Below are 19532 nucleotides of genomic sequence, written 5' to 3' on the forward strand. Positions count from 1 at the left end.
CGGGGGCGGGGCTTCCCTCGAGGGGCGGACGCGAGGTAAAGAGTCCGGAGCGGACCCTGGGAGAGTCAGAAGCACATCCGGTGGTAGGAGAGCTGTCTAGGCTCCTGAGCGGCGGGTTAGAAGGTACGTCTGAAGCTAGGACTGCGCAAGCCGGGAGTGAGAAATGGAAAGAGGGTTAGCAGTTGTTGCTTGAGCAAGAGTGGGAGTAGTCTCCGTTTTCGGACTGACTGCATTCTGGGGAAAGTGGGCCCTGGTCGACAACTGGACTCCGGAAAGCTAGGCGGGGAGGGGAGGAAAACGAGAACTACTACCGCGCATGCGCAACCGTACCGGAGCGGGGGAGGGGCGGGGACGAGTCCAAGGCGCGGATTCTGCATGCTAGCGCTAGCGAAGGCTCCTTCTTGGCCTTCTTTCCCCCCCCCGCCATTGCGCGTCCCTCCTCCTCCTCCGCCTGGTGTAGACGGCCCAGGCCCAGCCTCGATCCCTTGAATTCAGGGCACGTCCCCCTCACCTCCTCCGAGGAGAATGAAAGCGAAACCTTACGGGTTTGTGGTCATCGCCGCCTCACCCGACAGATCCCCGGCCTGTTCTGGCCGCGCCCCATTTGGGTGAGCGGCGGGGGCTGGGACTCAGGAGGGCCTGGTCCGGCAGGCTGCCCTGTCACGGCAGGGCGGGTGATGTCACACTCCTCTGTGACCCGCGAGGCTCCTTAGTTACTTGGAAGCCAACAGCAGAGGCGGGAGGTGAGGAGAGACCCGGGCCAGGCCTGGCTTGCCAGCCCTCCAGGGCAGCCCCGCTCTGGTCTGATTGGTTACCTTTGGACAGGTGAGGTGGCTTTAGCTTTGCTTGGTCCTGGGCCTTGTGGGCGTCTTTCTCAAAGTCCGCTCAGGAAAGGCGTCGTTGGGCGGTTGTTTTTCTTTTTTTCTTGGACGTACTTGCTGGAGCTGTGGTATTTTTGTGTGTTTATTAAGTGAGGAATTGCAGCCCGGTGCCAGCCCAGGTTGCATTGCCTGCCGCATGTGCCTTTCATTGACCAAACAACAACAAAAACCTTTCTGAACTTGAGTCTCTGTTCCAGTAATAGTTAACTTGTGAATGTGTAATCACGTAGAAGAGCTGACTGTGCCTGAAACATAGACAGAAATTTCAAGGTTAAAGGTTAGTGGCGAATGGGTTTTTCTAGTTACTTACTTATTTCAAGTTTATCTTTTGGTTGTATGTGTAGTTTAAGAATTAAGTTCAAGAAAGATAAAAGTTTCATAACTACATTTCTTACAGCTTCTGCAAACACATTTCTGTAATTATTTGATTTACCCTCTTTGGTGTTTTATTATTCCTCCTTGTCTAATATTTTTTTTTGGCCTGGCTTCAAGAGTATGTTGACATTTAGATTCTCTGCCGTTTTCCTCCAGTGGGGTCAGAATGGTTGAATCCTTGAGAAATGCAGTCTGTAATTTGGATTCAGAGTTTCCTTATTCCATTATTCATTTTGTTGTGGAAACCTGGCTTAGTACCCTCTTTCTTCCCTTCTCTCCCTTCCCCAGTATTGATCCAGTGAAGTCTCACTCTCCTAAAGAATAGGAAAGGTAAAATTAATCCAGATATTTGGTCAGCATTTCCACGTCTTTTCTTGATTTATGCATATGGTTCGTACTTACTGTAGAAATGCTGAAAAATGCAGAAAAGTATAATAGGAATCAACATACGTTTGTTGTTGTTGTTTTACAATTTCTCTTGACCTATAGCTGAAACTATAGGAAAACTTGCTTTTCAGCTGTAGGGTGTAATAGTAGAAAGAGCACCAGGCTTGAGAGGTCAGAAGACCCCTAACCTGATTCTGGCTCTACTATTTAAAAAAAAATTTTTATTTATTTATTTTTGGCTGCATTAGGGGTGTTCGTTGCTGCGCGTGGGCTTTCTCTAGTCGTGGCGAGCGGGGGCTATTCGTTGCGGTGCGCGGGCTTCTCCTTGCGGTGGCTTCTCTTGTTGTGGAGCACGGGCTCTAGGCGCGCGGGCTTCAGTAGTTGCTCCGCGGCATGTTGGATCTTCCCGGACCAGGGCTCGAATCTGTGTCCCCTGCATTGGCGGGCGGATTCCTAACCACTGCACCACCAGGGAAGTCCGTGGCTCTACTATTTCAACTTTCTGATGTTGGTCAGTACTAATGTCCATTTAATGTCCATTGTAAAGTGTTTAGCACTTTACAATAATTTCACACAGACTTTCTTATCGGCATTCATTGAGCTTAGTAGAGCAGGTGTTAGCTAATCATCCTTCCAGATGAGGAAGCCTAGATGACCTTAGGTAAAATGATTTACCCAAAGTTATGTGGTAGAATATGGCAGGACTTGTGACTCCAAATCGAGTGCTCGTGCCACTATTATGCTGCCTTTTTGAACTTACTTTTTAAACTTTAAAGTGGGACTAATCATTCTTGCCCTTTCTTCATGTGTGTGATGGTCAAAGGGAATAGTGTATATAATAAAACACTTTGAAATTTGTTTAATTTCATATAAATGCAGTCAGTGGTATTGTTATAAAAGGTACTATTCCTAGCCTGAAGAGTTTCACTTTATTTCATAAACTACCCAAGGGTATTAGTCTCCTCTGGGAAGACACTGAATATTCTCTTGATGCACTATCCTGCTAAATTTTCCTTTGCTACTTTGACTTGGCCGTAGAATCTGCTAGAAGTGTCTTTTACTCCACCTTGTTTTCCTCTAGAGTTTCTAACCAAATTTCATGAAGTAGCTTTTATATTATGCATACTCATTTTTGTTTTCAAAACCAGTATTCAAACCAAGGAGAGAAAAACTGTAGAGACTGGTTTTTAGGGCCACTTCAGTGACCCTCTATTAAGGTAGGCTCCTCTCTGAGCCAGCTGGGGAATGTTGATTTGTGGTCACAACACTTGATTAGATGATGGGGGTCTAGATTTACTCTAGAGACTTAAGTGTGGGGGGTGCTTACAAGGAAAAGTGTGAGAAAAGTTCCTGAACAATTAACTGGAATCCAAAACACTTGGGAAAAAAAGAGCTTCAAGGATGAGGGCTGAGTGGGTGTGCTGTTTGTCCTAATCTATGTCTACTCTCATTTGGGCTAAATATGGTTTTATTGGGCAGGGATTGCTGGTTTATACTGGAGGATGATTATGTATTTAGAACATCAGGACTGTTCTGCGATTCAGTGTCTGTCAAACAGTTGTGCTTATAGAGAGGGAGATTCAGCAAAGTGTGTCAGTTTGATGCAAAAAATAATAATAATTTATTGAAGGAAGTAGGGATTCCATCTCCAGTTACTGGTTTGGTTCTGAGGCAGCCTCCTAGAGATTCAGGGTTACCTAATCCAGGGATTTTGGTTCAAGTTAAGGGGTGGGCTGGGACATCTAGAGTCCAAATCTAGGACAATCAAAGCCCAGCCCTAGTCGAGACAGAATTTCTTGGATTTCCTGAAATCAAACTGACCTACCTCCTAGGGGTGGCAAGGAAAGCATCAAGCTAATAAACATTTACTTCATCAGATTCTCTACCACATCACATTATCACTTAGTGGTCATTAGGCTGTCTCAAAACACCTTTGTGGTCCTGGGGGACAGGAGGTACAGTGTAAATGTGCCAGAGGAGAGGCATGCCATTTAAACAAAAGTCATTTTAATCAGTAGTAAGACTTACCAGGTTCCTTCAAATTCCAGTTTATAATTTTCTTAGACTCCACCTCCCCCCCCATTTAATTTTACTCTCTCATTTGGGTAAATATTATGCCTTCAGGATGTAGCTAGCTGTGAGTTAGTGGTTCAATTATATATATACATATATATATTTTAACATCTTTATTGGAGTATAATTGCTTTACAATGGTTTGTTAGTTTCTGTTTTATAACAAAGTGAATCAGCTATACGTACACATATATCCCCATATCTCCTCCCTCTTGCATCTCCCTCCCACCCTCCCTATCCCACCCCTCTAGGTGGTCACAAAGCACTGAGCTGATCTCCCTCTGCTATGTGGCTGCTTCGCAGTAGCTATCTGTTTTACATTTGGTAGTGTATATATGTCCATGCCACTCTCTCACTTTGTCCCAGCTTACCCTTCCCCCTCCCTGTGTCCTCAAGTCCATTTACTACGTCTGCGTCTTTATTCCTGTCCTGCCCCTAGGTTCTTCAGAACCAATTTTTTTTTTTTTAGTTCCATTTACATGTGTTAGCATACAGTATTTGTTTTTCTGACTTACTTCACTCTGTGTGACAGACTCTAGGCCTATCCATCTCACTACAAATAACTCAATTTCGTTTCTTTTTATGGCTGAGTAATATTCCATTGTATACATGTGCCACAGCTTCTTTGTCCATTCATCCATCGATGGACACTTAGGTTGCTTCCATGTCCCGGCCATTGTAAATAGTGCTGCAGTGAACATTATGGTACATGACTCTTTTTGAATTATGGTTTTCTCTGGGTATATGCCCAGTAGTGGGGTTGCTGGGTCGTATGGTAGTTCTATTTTTAGTTTTTTAAGGAACCTCCATACTATTTTCCATAGTGGCTGTATCAGTTTACATTCCCACCAACAGTGCAAGAAGGTTCCCTTTTCTCCACACCCTCTCCAGCATTTATTTTTTGTAGATTTTTTGATGGCCATTCTGGCTGGTGTGAGGTGATACCTCACTGTAGTTTTGATTTGCATTACTCTAATGATTAGTGATGTTGAGCATCCTTTCATGTGTTTGTTGGCAATTTGTATATTGTCTTTGGAGAAATGTCTATTTAGGTCCTCTGCCCATTTTTGGATTGGGTTGTTTGTTTTTTTGATATTGAGCTGCATGAGCTGCTTGTAAATTTTGGAGATTAATCCTTTGTCAGTTGCTTCATTTGTAAATATTTTGTCCCATTCTGAGGGTTGTCTTTTCGTCTTGTTTATGGTTTCCTTTGCTGTGCAAAAGCTTTTCAGTTTCATTAGGTCCCATTTGTCTTTGTTTTTATTTCCATTTCTCTAGGAGGTGGGTCAAAAAGGATCTTGCTGTGATTTATGTCATAGAGCGTTCTGCCTATGATTTCCTCTAAGAGTTTTATAATGTCTGGCCTTACATTTAGGTCTTTAATCCATTTTGAGTTTATTTTTGTGTATGGTGTTAGGGAGTGTTCTAATTTCATTCATAAATGTAGCTGTCCAGTTTTCCCAGCACCACTTATTGAAGAGGCTGTCTTTTCTCCATTGTATATTCTTGCCTCCTTTATCAAAAATAAGATGACCATATGTGCATGGGTTTATCTCTGGGCTTTCTATCCTGTTCCATTGATCTATATTTCTGTTTTTATGCCAGTACCATACTGTCTTGATTACTGTAGCTTTGTAGTATAGTCTGAAGTCTGGGAGCCTGATTCCTCCAGCTCTGTTTTTCTTTCTCAAGATTGCTTTGGCTATTCGGGGTCTTTTGTGTTTCCATACAAATGGTGAAATTTTTTGTTCTAGTTCTGTGAAAAATGCCATTGGTAGTTTGATAGGGATTGCATTGAATCTGTAGATTGTTTTGGGTAGTATAGTCATTTTCAGTGTTGATTTTTCCAATCCAAGAACATGGTATGTCTCTCCATCTGTTTGTATCATCTTTAATTTTTTTCATCAGTGTCTTATAGTTTTCTGCATACAGGTCTTTTGTCTCCTTAGGTAGGTTTATTCCAAGGTATTTTATTCTTTTTTTGCAGTGGTAAATGGGAGGGTTTCCTTAATTTCTCTTTCAGATTTTTCATCATTATTGTATAGGAATGCACGAGATCTCTGCATTAATTTTGTATCCTGCTACTTTACCAAATTCATTGATTAGCTCTGGTAGTTTTCTGGTAGCATCTTTAGGATTCTCTATGTATAGTATCTTGTCATCTGCAAACAGTGGCACCGTTACTCCTTCTTTTCCAATTTGGATTCCTTTTATTTCATTTTCTTCTCTGATTGCTGTGGCTAAAACTTCCAAAACTGTGTTGAATAATAGTGGTGAGAGTTGCCAAACTTGTCTTGTTCCTGCTCTTAGAGGAAATGGTTTCAGTTTCTCACCATTGAGAACGGTGTTGGCTGTAGGTTTGTCATATATAGCCTTTATTATGTTGAGGTAAGTTCCCTCTATGCCTACTTTCTGGAGGGTTTTTATCATAAGTGGGTGTTGAATTTTGTCAGAAGCTTTTTCTGCATCTATTGAGATGATCATATGGTTTTTCTCCTTCACTTTGTTAATGTGGTGTATCACCTTGATTGATTTGCGTATACTGAAGAATCCTTGCATTCCTGGAATAAACCCCACTTGATCATGGTGTATGATACTTTTAATGTGCTGTTGGATTCTGTTTGCTAGTATTTTGTTGAGGATTTTTGCATCTATGTTCATCAGTGATATTGGCCTGTAGTTTCTTTTCTTTGTGACATCTTTTTCTGGTTTTGGTATCAGGGTGATGGTGGCCTTGTAGGATGAGTTTGGGAGTGTTCCTTACTCTGCTGTATTTTGGAAGAGTTTGAGAAGGATAGGTGTTAGCTCTTATGTAAATGTTTGTTAGAATTTGCTTGTGAAGCCATCTGGCCCTAGGCTTTTGTTTGTTGGAAGATTTTTAATCAGTTTCAGTTTCAGTGCTTGTGATTGGTCTGTTTATATTTTCTGTTTCTTCCTGGTTCAGTCTCAGAGGTTATGCTTTTCTAAGAATTTGTCCATTTCTTCCAGGTTGTCCATTTTATTGGCATGTAGTTGCTTGTAGTAATCTCTCATGATCCTTTGTATTTCTGCAGTGTCAGTTGTTACTTCTCCTTTTTCTTTCTTTCTTTTTTTTTTGCGGGCCTCTCACCGTTGCGGCCTCTCCCGTTGCGGAGCACAGGCTCCGGACGCGCAGGCTCAGCGGCCATGGCTCACGGGCCCAGCCGCTCTGCGGCATGTGGTATCTTCCCGGACCGGGGCACGAACCCGTGTCCCCTGCATCGGCAGGCGGACTCTCAACCACTGCGCCACCAGGGAAGCCCCTCCTTTTTCATTTCTAATTCTTGAATAATACATTTTTAAAATTAAAATACAGAGCATATGTAAATTAGGCCTATGATAAATGTCTTCTAAAACTAGATTTTTTTTTTAATGTGGACCATTTTTAAAGTCTTTATTGAATTTGTTACAATATTGCTTCTGTTTTATGTTTTGGTTTTTTGGCCACTAGGCATGTGGGATCTTAGCTCCTGGACTAGGGATTGAACCCTTACCCCCTCCATTGGAAGTGGAAGGTGAAGTCTTAACCACTGGACTGCCAGGGAAGTCCCTAAAACTAGACTTATAAAAGGGAAAATCATCACCTGTAGCCTTTGAAGGGTGTGTTTGGAACATTCATTAAATGATTATAAACAACAACAAAAATTTAAGAAAAGGGGGAAAATCGTGCACTGAGGACATGAGAGTAATGAATTACACTAGTAAAAACAATGGTTAATATATTGAGCTGGTCTTATGTACGAAGCACTGTTCTTAGCATGAAGCACTATTCTTAGCACGAAGCACTAGTCTTAGCACGTTGTATTATCTCAGTCCTCATCCGTATGAAGTAGGGAATATTAAGTGTTATTATTTTACAAATGAGGAAACTGAAGCACAGTGAGGTTAAGTGCCAGAAACTTGCTCCATCACACAGCTAAGGAAGTAGCCAAGATTCAAACGCAGCAGGCTGTGCTCTTAACCACTATGCTAGGGACATGGTTGTAGAGTCTACAAACTATTCAGTAGAAAGAACTACTAAAAAAAATTACAATTCCCCCAACACCACCACCACCTTTTTTTGTTTAACCACATGAGATTTTTCTTCTCTCAAGTATCAATTTGGTCCCTTTTGGGGGTGTGGGAACAGGATTCAAGATGGTTGAATTACTACAACAGGAATGAAGAACCATATAATTCGTGCACTGAATGTTTAATTAAATGTGTGAACAATGTTTCTTTGGTTGGTTTAATGTTGTTAAATTGTATACACTGAGGCAGCTTCTCGGCTGGATCCAGGAGTCAGCAAGCTTTTCTTTGTTAAAGGCAAGGATTTTTTAAAAATGAACACTAAATGCATGATTGTTTTGCATAGCTTTTGGCCACTTGGCCATGTTTCATATGCATTGTACTTCGTAGGTGTTCGAATAAGATTGAGGAGAATTTTTTTTTTTTTAATTTAAGGCTTGGCTGTTGATAATATTTTGTTTTAGGACATGGGTAAGGAAGATTCTTAGAAAACAACAAGAGATTTAACAATATGTAAGAAGACAAAGATGTTAATTGATAAGAATATCTGTCTCCTCCTACCTGCCCCTGCTGCCCTTCCCTCCTCAAACAAAAAAGCAGACTCCAGGAATACCTAACTCAGAACAATGTGTTTACTTGAGTTTTTCTATCTTGATAAACCTATGCAGTAAGAGTTTTTTTGTTTTTGTTTTTTTGGCAGCATTGGGTCTTCGTTGCTTCGCGCGGGCTTTCTCTAGTTGTGGCTAGCTGGGGCTACTCCTTGTTGCGGTGTGTGTGCTTCTTGTGGTGGCTTCTCTTGTTGTGGAGCACGGGCACTAGGTGCATGGGCTCCAGTAGTTGTGGCGCGCGGGTTCTAGAGTGCAGGCTCAGTAGTTGTGGTGCATGGGCTTAGTTGCTCCATGGCATGTGGGATCTTCCCAGACCAGTGCTCGAACCCGTGGCCCCTGCATTGACAGGGGGATTCTTATCCACTTCGCCACCAGGGAAGTCCTATTGTGCAATAAGTTTTTTGTTTTGTTTTCGGGTGGCTCTGGCAGAGAGGCTGGCCTGGGGAACCACGGATGGTGACACTTCCAACAAAGCTTGAGCAATATATGCATGACAAATTTTGACAAGTTTTGGTATCCTGCCTTTCAGAGGATGAAGGCATAAAATGAGTCTCTAAACTAAATTAAAGGAATTTGGTTATGTAACACCTGAACATTTACTTCTCATTTACAAATGCAGTGCAGGCAAATTTCCCATGGGTCTCTGAGGCACTGTCCACCTCCCTGTTTTAGATTTGAGTATAGAACTCTGTATGAGTTGGGGTCCAGGGTGAGACAGACTATTGCTGGTATCCGTTCCGTAATGGGCTTCAGTGTATGTTAGGGGGAGTCCTATAATGAATAATTTTTGAGTAACTTGTAGTATACGTTTTCCCTTTATTTTGGTAAAATATATATAACATAAAATTTATCATTTTAATGTACTTTTACATTTATTTTTAATTTTTTGGCCGTGCTGCACAGCTTGCAGGATCCTAGTTCCTTGACCAGGGACTGAACCTGGGCACTCGGCAGTGAAAATGCGGAGTCCCAACCACTGGACTGCCAGGGAATTCCCTGTACTTTTTTTTTAAAGCCGAGATTTTCGCTTAACTATGGGGGCCCCTCTGGAATGTTAGCCGAGTTACTTGGTTAATGGTTTTGAATACTTCAGGCCCTGTTGAGAGCTGTCTGTCCCTGGGACTGAAAATACTTTTGGTATGGGAGCTGCTATTTTTGAGTTATGAATGCAATTTAATCTTGTTCAGCTGAGTTTGCATATGAACCATTGAAACGTAGATACCTTTTCTCTACAGCTTCTGAGCACAAGTAGTTGAGGCTAAGATAGAAAACTGGTAAGTTTAGTCTATCTGGCAAAAGTTATAAGAACAGTTTTTTTTGTTTTGTTTTGGTTTTTTTGCGTTACGCGGGCCTCTCACTGTTGTGGCCTCTCCCGTTGCGGAGCACAGGCTCCGGACGCGCAGGCTCAGCGGCCATGGCTCACGGGCCCAGCCGCTGCGCAGCATGTGGGATCTTCCCGGACCGGGGCACAAACCCGTGTCCCCTGCATCGGTAGGCGGACTCTTAACCACTGCGCCACCAGGGAAGCCCTAAGAACAGTTTTAACTCATTACTTATCTGTATGTTAGTTCTTGTCTGTCTAGAACAGACCGAGAGCAAACTGTCATATATTTCCTTGATTCTAAGACCTAACTTTTTTCCCCTCTAACAGTTCTGAAATTATGTCATATATACATCATATCATATTTATTAAATGTATACTTTATTGCAATTTTCCCCATGAAGCTGCTGCTACTAAAATTGCTGTGTACCTTTGCATCTAGAAAATTTGGTGATTACATATTTCACTTAAATTTTAGAGTTGGTAGTAATGTTGGAAAAGTGGTTTTAATTAATTTTTTAATGATTTTAAATTGCAAGGCGCTAAATCATGGAGAAATTCATATTTGATACCTCTGTCCCTACCCTCACAACCTTTGATGGTTTTGGTTTTTCCATCAGCAGTTGTAAGAGAGACAGTCAGTACCCCCTGGGAAATGCCAGAGAGCAAACTGACATTCTCCCGTCCCACAGTTTCCATTCAGTGGGGTCTGGTTACAGAGTGTTGCCCCTTTCTGACTAATAATGCCCAGGGTATTTGCGGATTTAACACACACACACACTTGAACTCTTGAAATTGGAAGCAAGAGGCACTCTAGCTTTGTTGTGAATACTCAGAAACTTGGCTCTGAAGGTTGCTTCAGTGCTGTTGCAAGTTCTGTCTAGGGATGTCATTAAGGCTGTTAATGGAAGCTTTAAACAAAGACACTTTCCAGGTGCTGGATTCTGCCATCCTGTAAGTGTGTTCTCTAGAGGACGGATTCATCATGGTTATGGAAGGCTTTGGTTGGCCGTGCAATAGCCTGCAACCATTGCACCATCTAGATCAAGAGGGCCCAGAACCCCGTGACTTAGAGGTGAGAGGAACAGCTTTAGTAGGTTCTGCAGCTTCTCACTGTATCTATCCTTAAGAACAAAACTAACAATACAATTGAGGTGAGTAGGGATGTTGGTGAGAAAGGAAAGAGGAAATCAGAGAAAGCAAGCCAGCCATTGTAATTGTTCCATATATGAGAGAGAGCCTCAGGAAACACGCGGTAGTGATGCTTGTGAACTCTAAAGATGGCATCTTTCCACTGGCCCAGAATTCCTCGGGAAGAAATTTTGGGGATTGTTACTTTTATTGCTTTGATTAATTTTGCTGAGTTTTGGGCTAGGTGCTGATAGAATGGGTGTGAGTAGTAGGCCTGTCTTTCAAACAACTTAGCTTTAATCCCCTCCTCTCCCCTGTTTTTGGCTGATTTGAAATGAATGGGTATTATGGGTCTAATAAGAATCTGGAGGATTGATATTTAGGAAGGATGAAAGCTCTTGATTAGATTTAGTTCTGTAGGTAAAATGTGTTTATTTAGGATTGCATGTGAGATAGGGGAGAGAGCAAAACTTAAGATCCTGACTTTATGGTATTGATGTAATGTAACCTGGTTGTAGTTCAGTTTTAAAATGCCCTTTCTGACAATTGGGACAGTTGACAAGATCTGAATAAGGTCTGTAGATTAGGTAATGGTATTGTATTGTTAATTTACTGATTTTGATCATTGTTTTCAGGATATACATACTGAAGTGTTCAGATGTAAAGAGGCATTGTGTCTTGCATAGTAAGGAAAAGGTCTCCATATATTGCTATATAGAGGGGGGGGGATAAAGCAAATATGGTGACACACTAACATTTAGGAAATCTGGGTGAAGTGTGCAGAAATTCCTTGTACTATTCCCACTCTTCTGTAAGAAAGGTTCTGAGATTGTGTTTTAAAAAATTCTCTCTGCACAAATTTCTTTTTCATGGAGGAACTTTCCTCTTTTTAAAACTGTGGCTCCCTTACAGTTCAGTTCTAAATTGCATTGGGTGGAAAGTTTCTAAATGTATATTTAAAAAATGCAAGCCCTAGTGTCAGATCCAGCTTTATAATTTTTCTTCTTTATCTTTAAACTTCTGTGCCTTTGCTGAGGGAATTCTCTGGCATCTTGAAAAAATGACAAGTTGCCTTATGTTCCAGTAAGACTGGGTCTCTTTAACTAGCTTGCTAATAGAGAATTTCTCAAAGAAACAAACTGTCTTTTAAAGGGGCAGGATGGGGCTTCCCTGATGGCGCAGTGGTTGAGTGTCCACCTGCCGATGCAGGGGACACGGGTTCGTGCCCCGGTCCGGGAAGATCCCACATGCCACGGAGCGGCTGGGCCCGTGAGCCATGGCCTCTGAGCCTGTGTGTCCAGAGCCTGGGCTCCACAACGGGAGAGGCCACAACAGTGAGAGGCCCGCGTAACGAAGGAAAAAAAAAAAGATGTTAAAGGGGCAGGTTATCTTCTGAAAGAATAGAAATCAAATGCTAGTAATGAAACAGTCTGGGGAGAAGAAGATGGGTTCCTCTGTCCCCTTTAAAATGGTTGCGTATGATTGCAAATGTATTCTAGAAGGAAATATATAAAAATGCAAATAGTGGTGTTAGGGCAGTGGGATTTTAGATATAACTTTCATTTTTCCAAACTTGTATGTTGCTGTTTTTCATAAGAAAGTTGTTTGTTATTTTGTGTGTCCTTGTATCTTTAAAATAACTTTTCTTATTTCCTTGATTCCACAGAGTGGAGGCTGTGTCCCACAGAATCTAGCATCATGAACATATTTGATCGGAAGATCAACTTTGATGCACTCCTTAAATTTTCCCACATGTAAGTGCTTTGACCTTAACTGTACTGTCTTATTACATTTCCCTTTATATCTTGTTTCTTTTCCTTTTCCTGGTGTATTAACTTTTGTGCGTGTAAACTAACATATTAACTTTGCTAGAATCCAGAGGATCTGATAAAAGCACCCAAAGTCTAAGGGCTGTGGTGTGGTCGCTGGAAAGCCATTTAGTTATTTTAGTTTGGGTAATGATTGTTCATAGTTTGGGCATTGGGGCTTTCCTCAGCATTTAAGATTTTCTGTTTGTTAACCTAGTTTTCAAAGCATTCTTTTTTTTTTTTTTGGTTTTGTGGTACGCGGGCCTCCACTGTTGTGGCCTCTCCCGTTGCGGAGCGCAGGCTCAGCGGCCATGGCTCATGGGCCCAGCCGCTCCACGGCATGTGGGATCTTCCTGGACCGGGGCACGAACCCGTGTCCCCTGCATCGGCAGGCGGACTCTCAACCACTGCGCCACCAGGGAAGCCCCCAAAGCATTCTTTTTTTATTGTACCAAAACTTTCACATATTCCCTGGGAAGAAGAAGGAAAATTATTCTTAGCTTAGAGATGAGATTGGTCCTGGAGTAATGGCCATTATTAACATTGTTTCCTAGAACCCCCTCGACGCAGCAGCACCTGAAGAAGGTCTATGCCAGTTTTGCCCTCTGTATGTTTGTGGCGGCTGCCGGGGCCTATGTCCATGTGGTCACCCATTTCATTCAGGTAAGAGCAGTTTTCTCCTCTAGTTGCTGTGGCCCAAATCGCATTAGGAAGAAACTAGCTCAGCAGGGTGTTACAAGCCTATGTCCTTCCTTAATACTTCTCAGTAGTTTGGGATCTGAACCCAGCCAGAGCCAGTTGTAAATCAGGACATGCAGAACCATCTAATTTTTCTGCCAACTCTGCCCTCTCTAGATACTGAAAACAGGATGTTTTGACCCTGACACTGAACCGTGTGCTGCTGACACACAAGACCCCCACCCACTGGGGAGAGGTCTGCATGCTGGGGTGGTTTTGCACAGTAACCTTTTTATCTTTCTTCCTCTTTTTTTGCCTGAATGACTGTGTAGTACTTGGATACAAAACACTGATTATATGATTATCAGGAGAGACAGGGTTGAGACCTTTAAGGATTTGACCCATTTTATTCTTTGAGAAACTCATTTTCCTTTGTTGAGTGAGAGTTTGAGTTTGGCTAGAAGCAATAAAAGGGATGGTTGAGGAATACTCGAAAAGTTTGAAGCTCACCAACCAAGACTTGTCCCTTTTGGAGTGCCCTTTTTAGTGTAAGTACAGGGGTGTAGCTGTGTTGGCATTTGGCACTGCTGAGGAGCGGCATGATCAGGCATCCCCATGCTCAGGCACCTCCTGGCAGAGGTTGTGTGAAAAATTGCTCCAGACACTCAGAGGTAGGGCTTTGATCCCTCGAGTTCAGACTAAAACATATTCTACCTTTTAGACAAAAGTGGCCCTTTTGGTTTCTGGTTGTGTTTTGTTTGTTTTTTAAAGTAATATAGTGAAATATAGTCATCCTCATTATTCATGGATTCCGTATTTGTGATTTACCTACTCAGCAAAACTCATTTGTAACCCCAAAATCAGTTCTAATGGTGTTTTTGTGGACCTTTGCAGCCATACACAGATTGGCAAAAAATTCGAGCTGTCCATTGCACCATGTTCTAGCTGAGGTTGAATGTGGCAACACTGCCTTCTTTCAAGCTCTCATACTGTAAACAATTGTCTTTTTCATAGTCTAGTTAGTGCCACATTTTCTGCATTTTTATAATTTTTCTTGGTGATTTTGATGTTTAAAATGGCCTCAGGCATAGTGCTAAAAAGTGCTGAGTGGTATTACTAAGTGCAAGACTGTGATGTGCCTTATGGAGAAAATACGTGTGTTAGATAAGCTTTGTTCAGGCATGAATTACAGTGCGGCTGGGCACGAGTTCTATGTTGATGAGTCGACAGTATATATCCAAGTGTCTTTAAACAGAAAAGACATATACGACAAGGTTTTGTATTGACCAGTTGATAAAAATGTGACAGGAGGCTTGAAAGAGCTTAAACCTTTATTTCCTCCAGGAGCATTTGTTCAGTATCACTGATTCATTGCTTACAGTGGCTGTATAGAGCAGAACTACTGTGAAAACTGAGGATTGACTCTACCTTTAAAAGAAGGAAGAAACTGGTGTCTACATACATCCTTGATGATTTTCCTCTCTTTCTAATGCTTGTAACTTTTCCCACTTGCTTTAAAACAAAATTTTTTTTCTTATAAAACTAATGCATGTTCATTGTAGAGAATTTAGAAAACAGACTAGTGATAAGAAGGAAATATAAAACTCCATAATCCCATCATCCTAAATTAACTTAACATTTTGGTTCTTACTGTCTTAGTTCATTCTGGCTGCTATAACAGAATACCATAAACTGGGTGGCTTAAACAACAAACGTTTCTCAGAGTTTGGGAGGCTGGGAAGTCCAAGATCATGATAGGTGCTGGCAGATTTGTTCTGTGGTGAGGGCCAGCTTCTCCCGTGTCATCACATGGTAGAAGGGGCAGGGGAGCTCTCTGGGATCTCTTTTATAAGGTCACTAATCTCCCTTTGTGAAGGCTCCACCCTTATGATCTAATCACCTTCCAAAGACCCCACCTCCAAATACCATTAAATTGAGGGTTAGGATTTAAACATGAATTTGAGGGGGCAGCACAATCATTCAGTTTTTTCTGTGTGTGTGTATATACATTTGTGTGTGTGTGTGTGTGTTTTAAAGTGATCAAAGAGAGGTCATTCCTACTTGTTCTGCAGATTGGAATATGCTTCAAGCACTTGTCACTTTGATTCATCTTTTCTGTTTCTTGGGTCAGACTCATAATTTGACTTGGGCAGTTACAGTTGGTGGACTGCCTCCAGCATCCACCATGGTCCTGACCTTGTCCTTCAAGGTTCTGGTTTTTCTCCTCCGCCCTCACTGCCTTTTCTGCTGCCTCCAGGTTAGAAGCAAATATTAGGAAGTCCAGGTGAATATTTGAACCCAATAAGGTCTCTTGCAAAATAAATTTGATACTTTCAAGTGTTTAATTATTGACTGGATCTGACAGGCTGGCCTGCTCTCTGCCTTGGGCTCCCTGGGGTTGATGATTTGGCTGATGGCAACACCTCATAGCCATGAAACTGAGCAAAAAAGACTGGGACTTCTTGCTGGATTTGCTTTCCTTACAGGTATGTTAAGGGATTGGTTTAATTTTGAGGGAGGGACACTGTATTTTTAGTATCTCTTTAGATTAAGGCCCAAGATATATATTTATTCAGATGCACCCCAACTGGCACACTGTACCATCCTATCTTGTATTTGAGTGTGCCTTGTATTGCTTTCTTATTTCATATAGGTGCATCTTGCTTCCCCATCTAGAGGGCTCTTTGTGACTAGTGTCTGTGACTTCTACTTTTGTATCCAAAAATAAGCATTTGTGTGCTTGAATGAATGAGGTTTAAGAGCTTAGGTAGCATAACTTGTTAATGGTGGACATGGGACTAAACTAGGCCAAGGATCTGACTTAGTTGAACTCACATTGGCAACTATCATAGGAGCATCTGTTCTGAATCTTGTGGACAGTTAATTAAAGTCATACATTGAGATCCATCCTACAGGGCACTTTGCTGATTCTCAAGAAAAGAATTAAAAGTGCAGATCTTCTAGAATTGTCATTAAGGAAAATAGGTCTCAAGGTACATAGTAAAAATATTTGCAAAGCAACATTTGAGTTAGTACAACTCGTTCTGAGTGCGTCTAATCTATACAGTGTTGAAATTGTAGAAAGGAAGGGATTTAGAGATTAAGATTTTTAGATCAGGGAAAGCTAGTTTTTGAAGGTATTAAAGGGGTGGGATTATCAGAAGGAGAGAAAAGCCAGAGTAGAGGAGATGTTGGAGCTGGAACAGGTTGCCGCTGCACCCTCCTGTTGGCAGGTGTCCACCTGCAGAACCGGTCTGGCCTTTCCTTCTACAGAGGGAGTCAGCCTTCATGACTACAGGTTGTTGGCCACAAGGCACTGCTTTGCTCTTTATCCTTTTCATCTAATTCCTGATCTGGCCTACATTACAGTCTCACATCACTGCTCTTCAGAGTTTTGCAGCCTTATAATTTAGCTGGAAAATGTTTGACATGCCTGCTTCATTTTTCCTAATGTCTATTCCTACTGGGTCATCTATGATTTTCAGCCAAGGGGACAGTTGTGCAGGTCTGTCCATAAATAACTCAGTCGAGTATTTGTTCTCTGGAAAACAGTTAAGGATGGAAGAGAGAAAGATTTAATTACGTTAGTCCACTTGTTTTGTTGTTTTCTAGGACTGTAGGCATGCCCATGCTATTGATGATCAGCTTTTGGATGAGAATCCTCTTCAGAAATTGGTGTTAATGCTGTGTTCTGTGGCTTTTTGTTTTCTAGGAGTTGGCCTGGGCCCTGCTCTGGACTTGTGCATTGCCATCAACCCCAGGTAACTGTTACTAGTGTCTTATGAATATACCTTCTAAATATACCTTCTAAGTATAGGTTATATACCTGTAGCCCTTGATATAATGGTCTTTTTCCTTAACAGCATCCTTCCCACCGCCTTCCTGGGCACAGCAATGATCTTCACCTGCTTCACCCTGAGTGCACTCTATGCCAGGCGCCGTAGCTACCTCTTTCTGGGAGGTATGTGTGGACTGGAAAATAGGGAGAGAGTCTCCACTTCAGCCAGAATTCTCACTAGGACCTTTCCCCTCGCCTCCAACTTGTGACTGTTGGGTTGAAATTGGAAGCCTTCATTTTGGGGGGCAAGTAAAGAATGGCCTTAATGGGATTGCTTTGCTTCGCTTTGGCTTTTCTCAAGATGGCTTTTTGTCTTCTCTTACAGGTATCTTGATGTCGGCCATGAGCCTGATGCTCTTGTCTTCCCTGGGGAATCTTTTCTTTGGATCCTTTTGGCTTTTCCAGGTGAGATTTGCATATACCTTTGCAGCAGCCATTTACCTTGCATTTCTTTTTCTTGCTTAACCCCCTATAGCCAAGATAGACTAAGAATTCTCATCTTTGTGGGGCAGTGCTCCTGAAGCCTCGCCACTCACCCTCCCAGGACGGAGCCTTCTGCTACGGGTGGAAATACAAACTGAACAGGGGTTGGACATTGCAGTGGAGATGGTTTGCCCAGAGATCATTTTTCTAAAGCCAGTCCAGCAGTGGCTCCTTGTTAAAATGATGGAAGCTCTTCCAGTGACCTGAAAAAATAAGTGCAGAATTGTACCTAGGGAAGTAATATGGTCTTCACTGTGGGCTTCAGTTCCCACGAATGTTAATGTCAGTAGGGTTAGCATTCGATGTACTTTCAAGTGGCCAAGGGCCAGAAAGAGGTATGGCTGTTTTTTCTCTACAATGTCTACCACGTGGTAACCTCATCTCATTCTTCTTTTGTTAGGCAAACCTGTATGTGGGACTAGTGGTCATGTGTGGCTTTGTCCTTTTTGATACTCAGCTCATTATTGAAAAGGCTGAAAATGGAGATAAAGATTATATCTGGTGAGTGTGAAACCTGGTCTTTAATGAGTATGAAGCGGGGAGGCATACTCTTCCATTCGACGACTCTTTTCTCATTCTCTGGGATGATCTTTTGCTTGACTCCCCTTTCTTTCCACATTGGTAGGAATAAGAGTGGCCCAGATGGCACTGGCTGACCTCTGTGGCCACAGGGGCATACATGATCGGATAGCCATGGTTTTGGAACTGTGCACTAAAAAGCATCGTTTCCCTCAATTCCTGAAAGACATCAGATTTTTAAAAGTTGGACTAATAATATGTATTTAATTATCCATACTTTGAATAGTGGTTACCTCTAGGCAGAGGAGAGGGAAAGGAATCTTTCACCTTTTACTCTTAATACTGTTGTATTCTTTAAACCTTTAACAATGAGAAGAAGATATGCATATAATTTTTTTAATGTAGTAATCCTCTCAGAATCTCAACTAGTTAATGGTAGTTCCAGGGTTCAGACTTAGGCCTCTGCAGAGTCTAAATTTTCTTTTCTCTGTGCTCCATGGCTTCGCTGAGTTGAAGAGGATCTCAGACACTAGAGTTTTACTTAGTTGGTGGTGGAGTGCTGGTGAAGTTGACTCTTGGGGTTGGGGCAGGGTTTCTGTGTTCTGCACCTTTGTGGGCTTGTGGATAAAGGAAAGTGGGAAGTGCAGTTTGTGACCTGGTTCTTCTCTTTCAGGCACTGCGTTGACCTCTTCTTAGATTTCGTTACTCTCTTCAGAAAACTCATGATGATCCTGGCTATGAATGAGAAGGTTAGCACCACCTACAGTGAAAGACTGGCTCCTGAGCTCAGCATCTATGTGTACTTAAAGCTTGAGAACTTGCTCACACTGTGTGGGTCCAGGGTAACTGTAAGGCATGCCACTGAGTAAGAGTTCAACTAGAAGTCTTTAGCTGTTGGAGAAAAAGGAACAAGTAAAAATCATCCTTTTTTTTTTTCTTTTTTAAATGAATCCCTGAGATTAGTATCAAAAGGAAAAGAGCTTTAGTGGCAACAAGAAACAATCTACTATATGAGGAATTTAAAGGCTGTAAAGATGGTTGTGACTCAAAAAGATATCCTAGAGGATTTATATAATACCACCAGCTTTTGTATATATATTTTAGAAATAGGCCAGTTTTACCCATTTGTTAGTCTTAATTTTTTTCAAGAGAGGCATTCTATATAGGGTTAGTGAGTGGCAGACATCATCCATTCCAGTAGTAGGGGAACAAATGAAAGCACAGGCCTTTCTTTACAGAACTTAAGGTGGAATGTGAGTCGATGGAGTGGTGATGGAAGCAGTTGACCAGATGGGATTGGTGGTCCTCTGTCTGGTCTGTACCGCGATTGGACTGAGGACCAAGCAGGTCCTCCAGTTTCAGTCAAAACAACATCCTTTTCATCCATGTAGTGATACCCTGGGC

The 19532-nt window shown here is 42.0% G+C and overlaps 1 protein-coding gene across 2 annotated transcripts in view; it reads left to right on the forward strand.

Moving 5' to 3' along the window:
• The window catches only part of TMBIM6 (transmembrane BAX inhibitor motif containing 6), a 22031-nt gene continuing 2499 nt past the window's right edge, over positions 1 to 19532 (forward strand). Inside the window, exons 1-9 of one of the 2 annotated variants that reach the window (XM_022572230.3) lie at positions 1 to 123; positions 12469 to 12556; positions 13165 to 13273; positions 15654 to 15774; positions 17001 to 17049; positions 17152 to 17249; positions 17452 to 17531; positions 18010 to 18110; positions 18802 to 18877. In XM_022572230.3, the coding sequence (XP_022427938.1) occupies positions 12501 to 12556; positions 13165 to 13273; positions 15654 to 15774; positions 17001 to 17049; positions 17152 to 17249; positions 17452 to 17531; positions 18010 to 18110; positions 18802 to 18877 (690 nt within the window). In that variant the 5' untranslated portion in view covers positions 1 to 123; positions 12469 to 12500. Of the gene's footprint in view, positions 124 to 727; positions 826 to 12468; positions 12557 to 13164; positions 13274 to 15653; positions 15775 to 17000; positions 17050 to 17151; positions 17250 to 17451; positions 17532 to 18009; positions 18111 to 18801; positions 18878 to 19532 lie in introns of those variants that run through there. The other variant, XM_022572231.3, reaches the window with a different exon arrangement.

Source organism: Delphinapterus leucas, chromosome 11, assembly GCF_059928025.1.
Source record: "Delphinapterus leucas isolate spDelLeu-1000000601 "Yukka" chromosome 11, BTC_Dleu_Yukka2, whole genome shotgun sequence".
Taxonomy (NCBI): domain Eukaryota; kingdom Metazoa; phylum Chordata; class Mammalia; order Artiodactyla; family Monodontidae; genus Delphinapterus; species Delphinapterus leucas.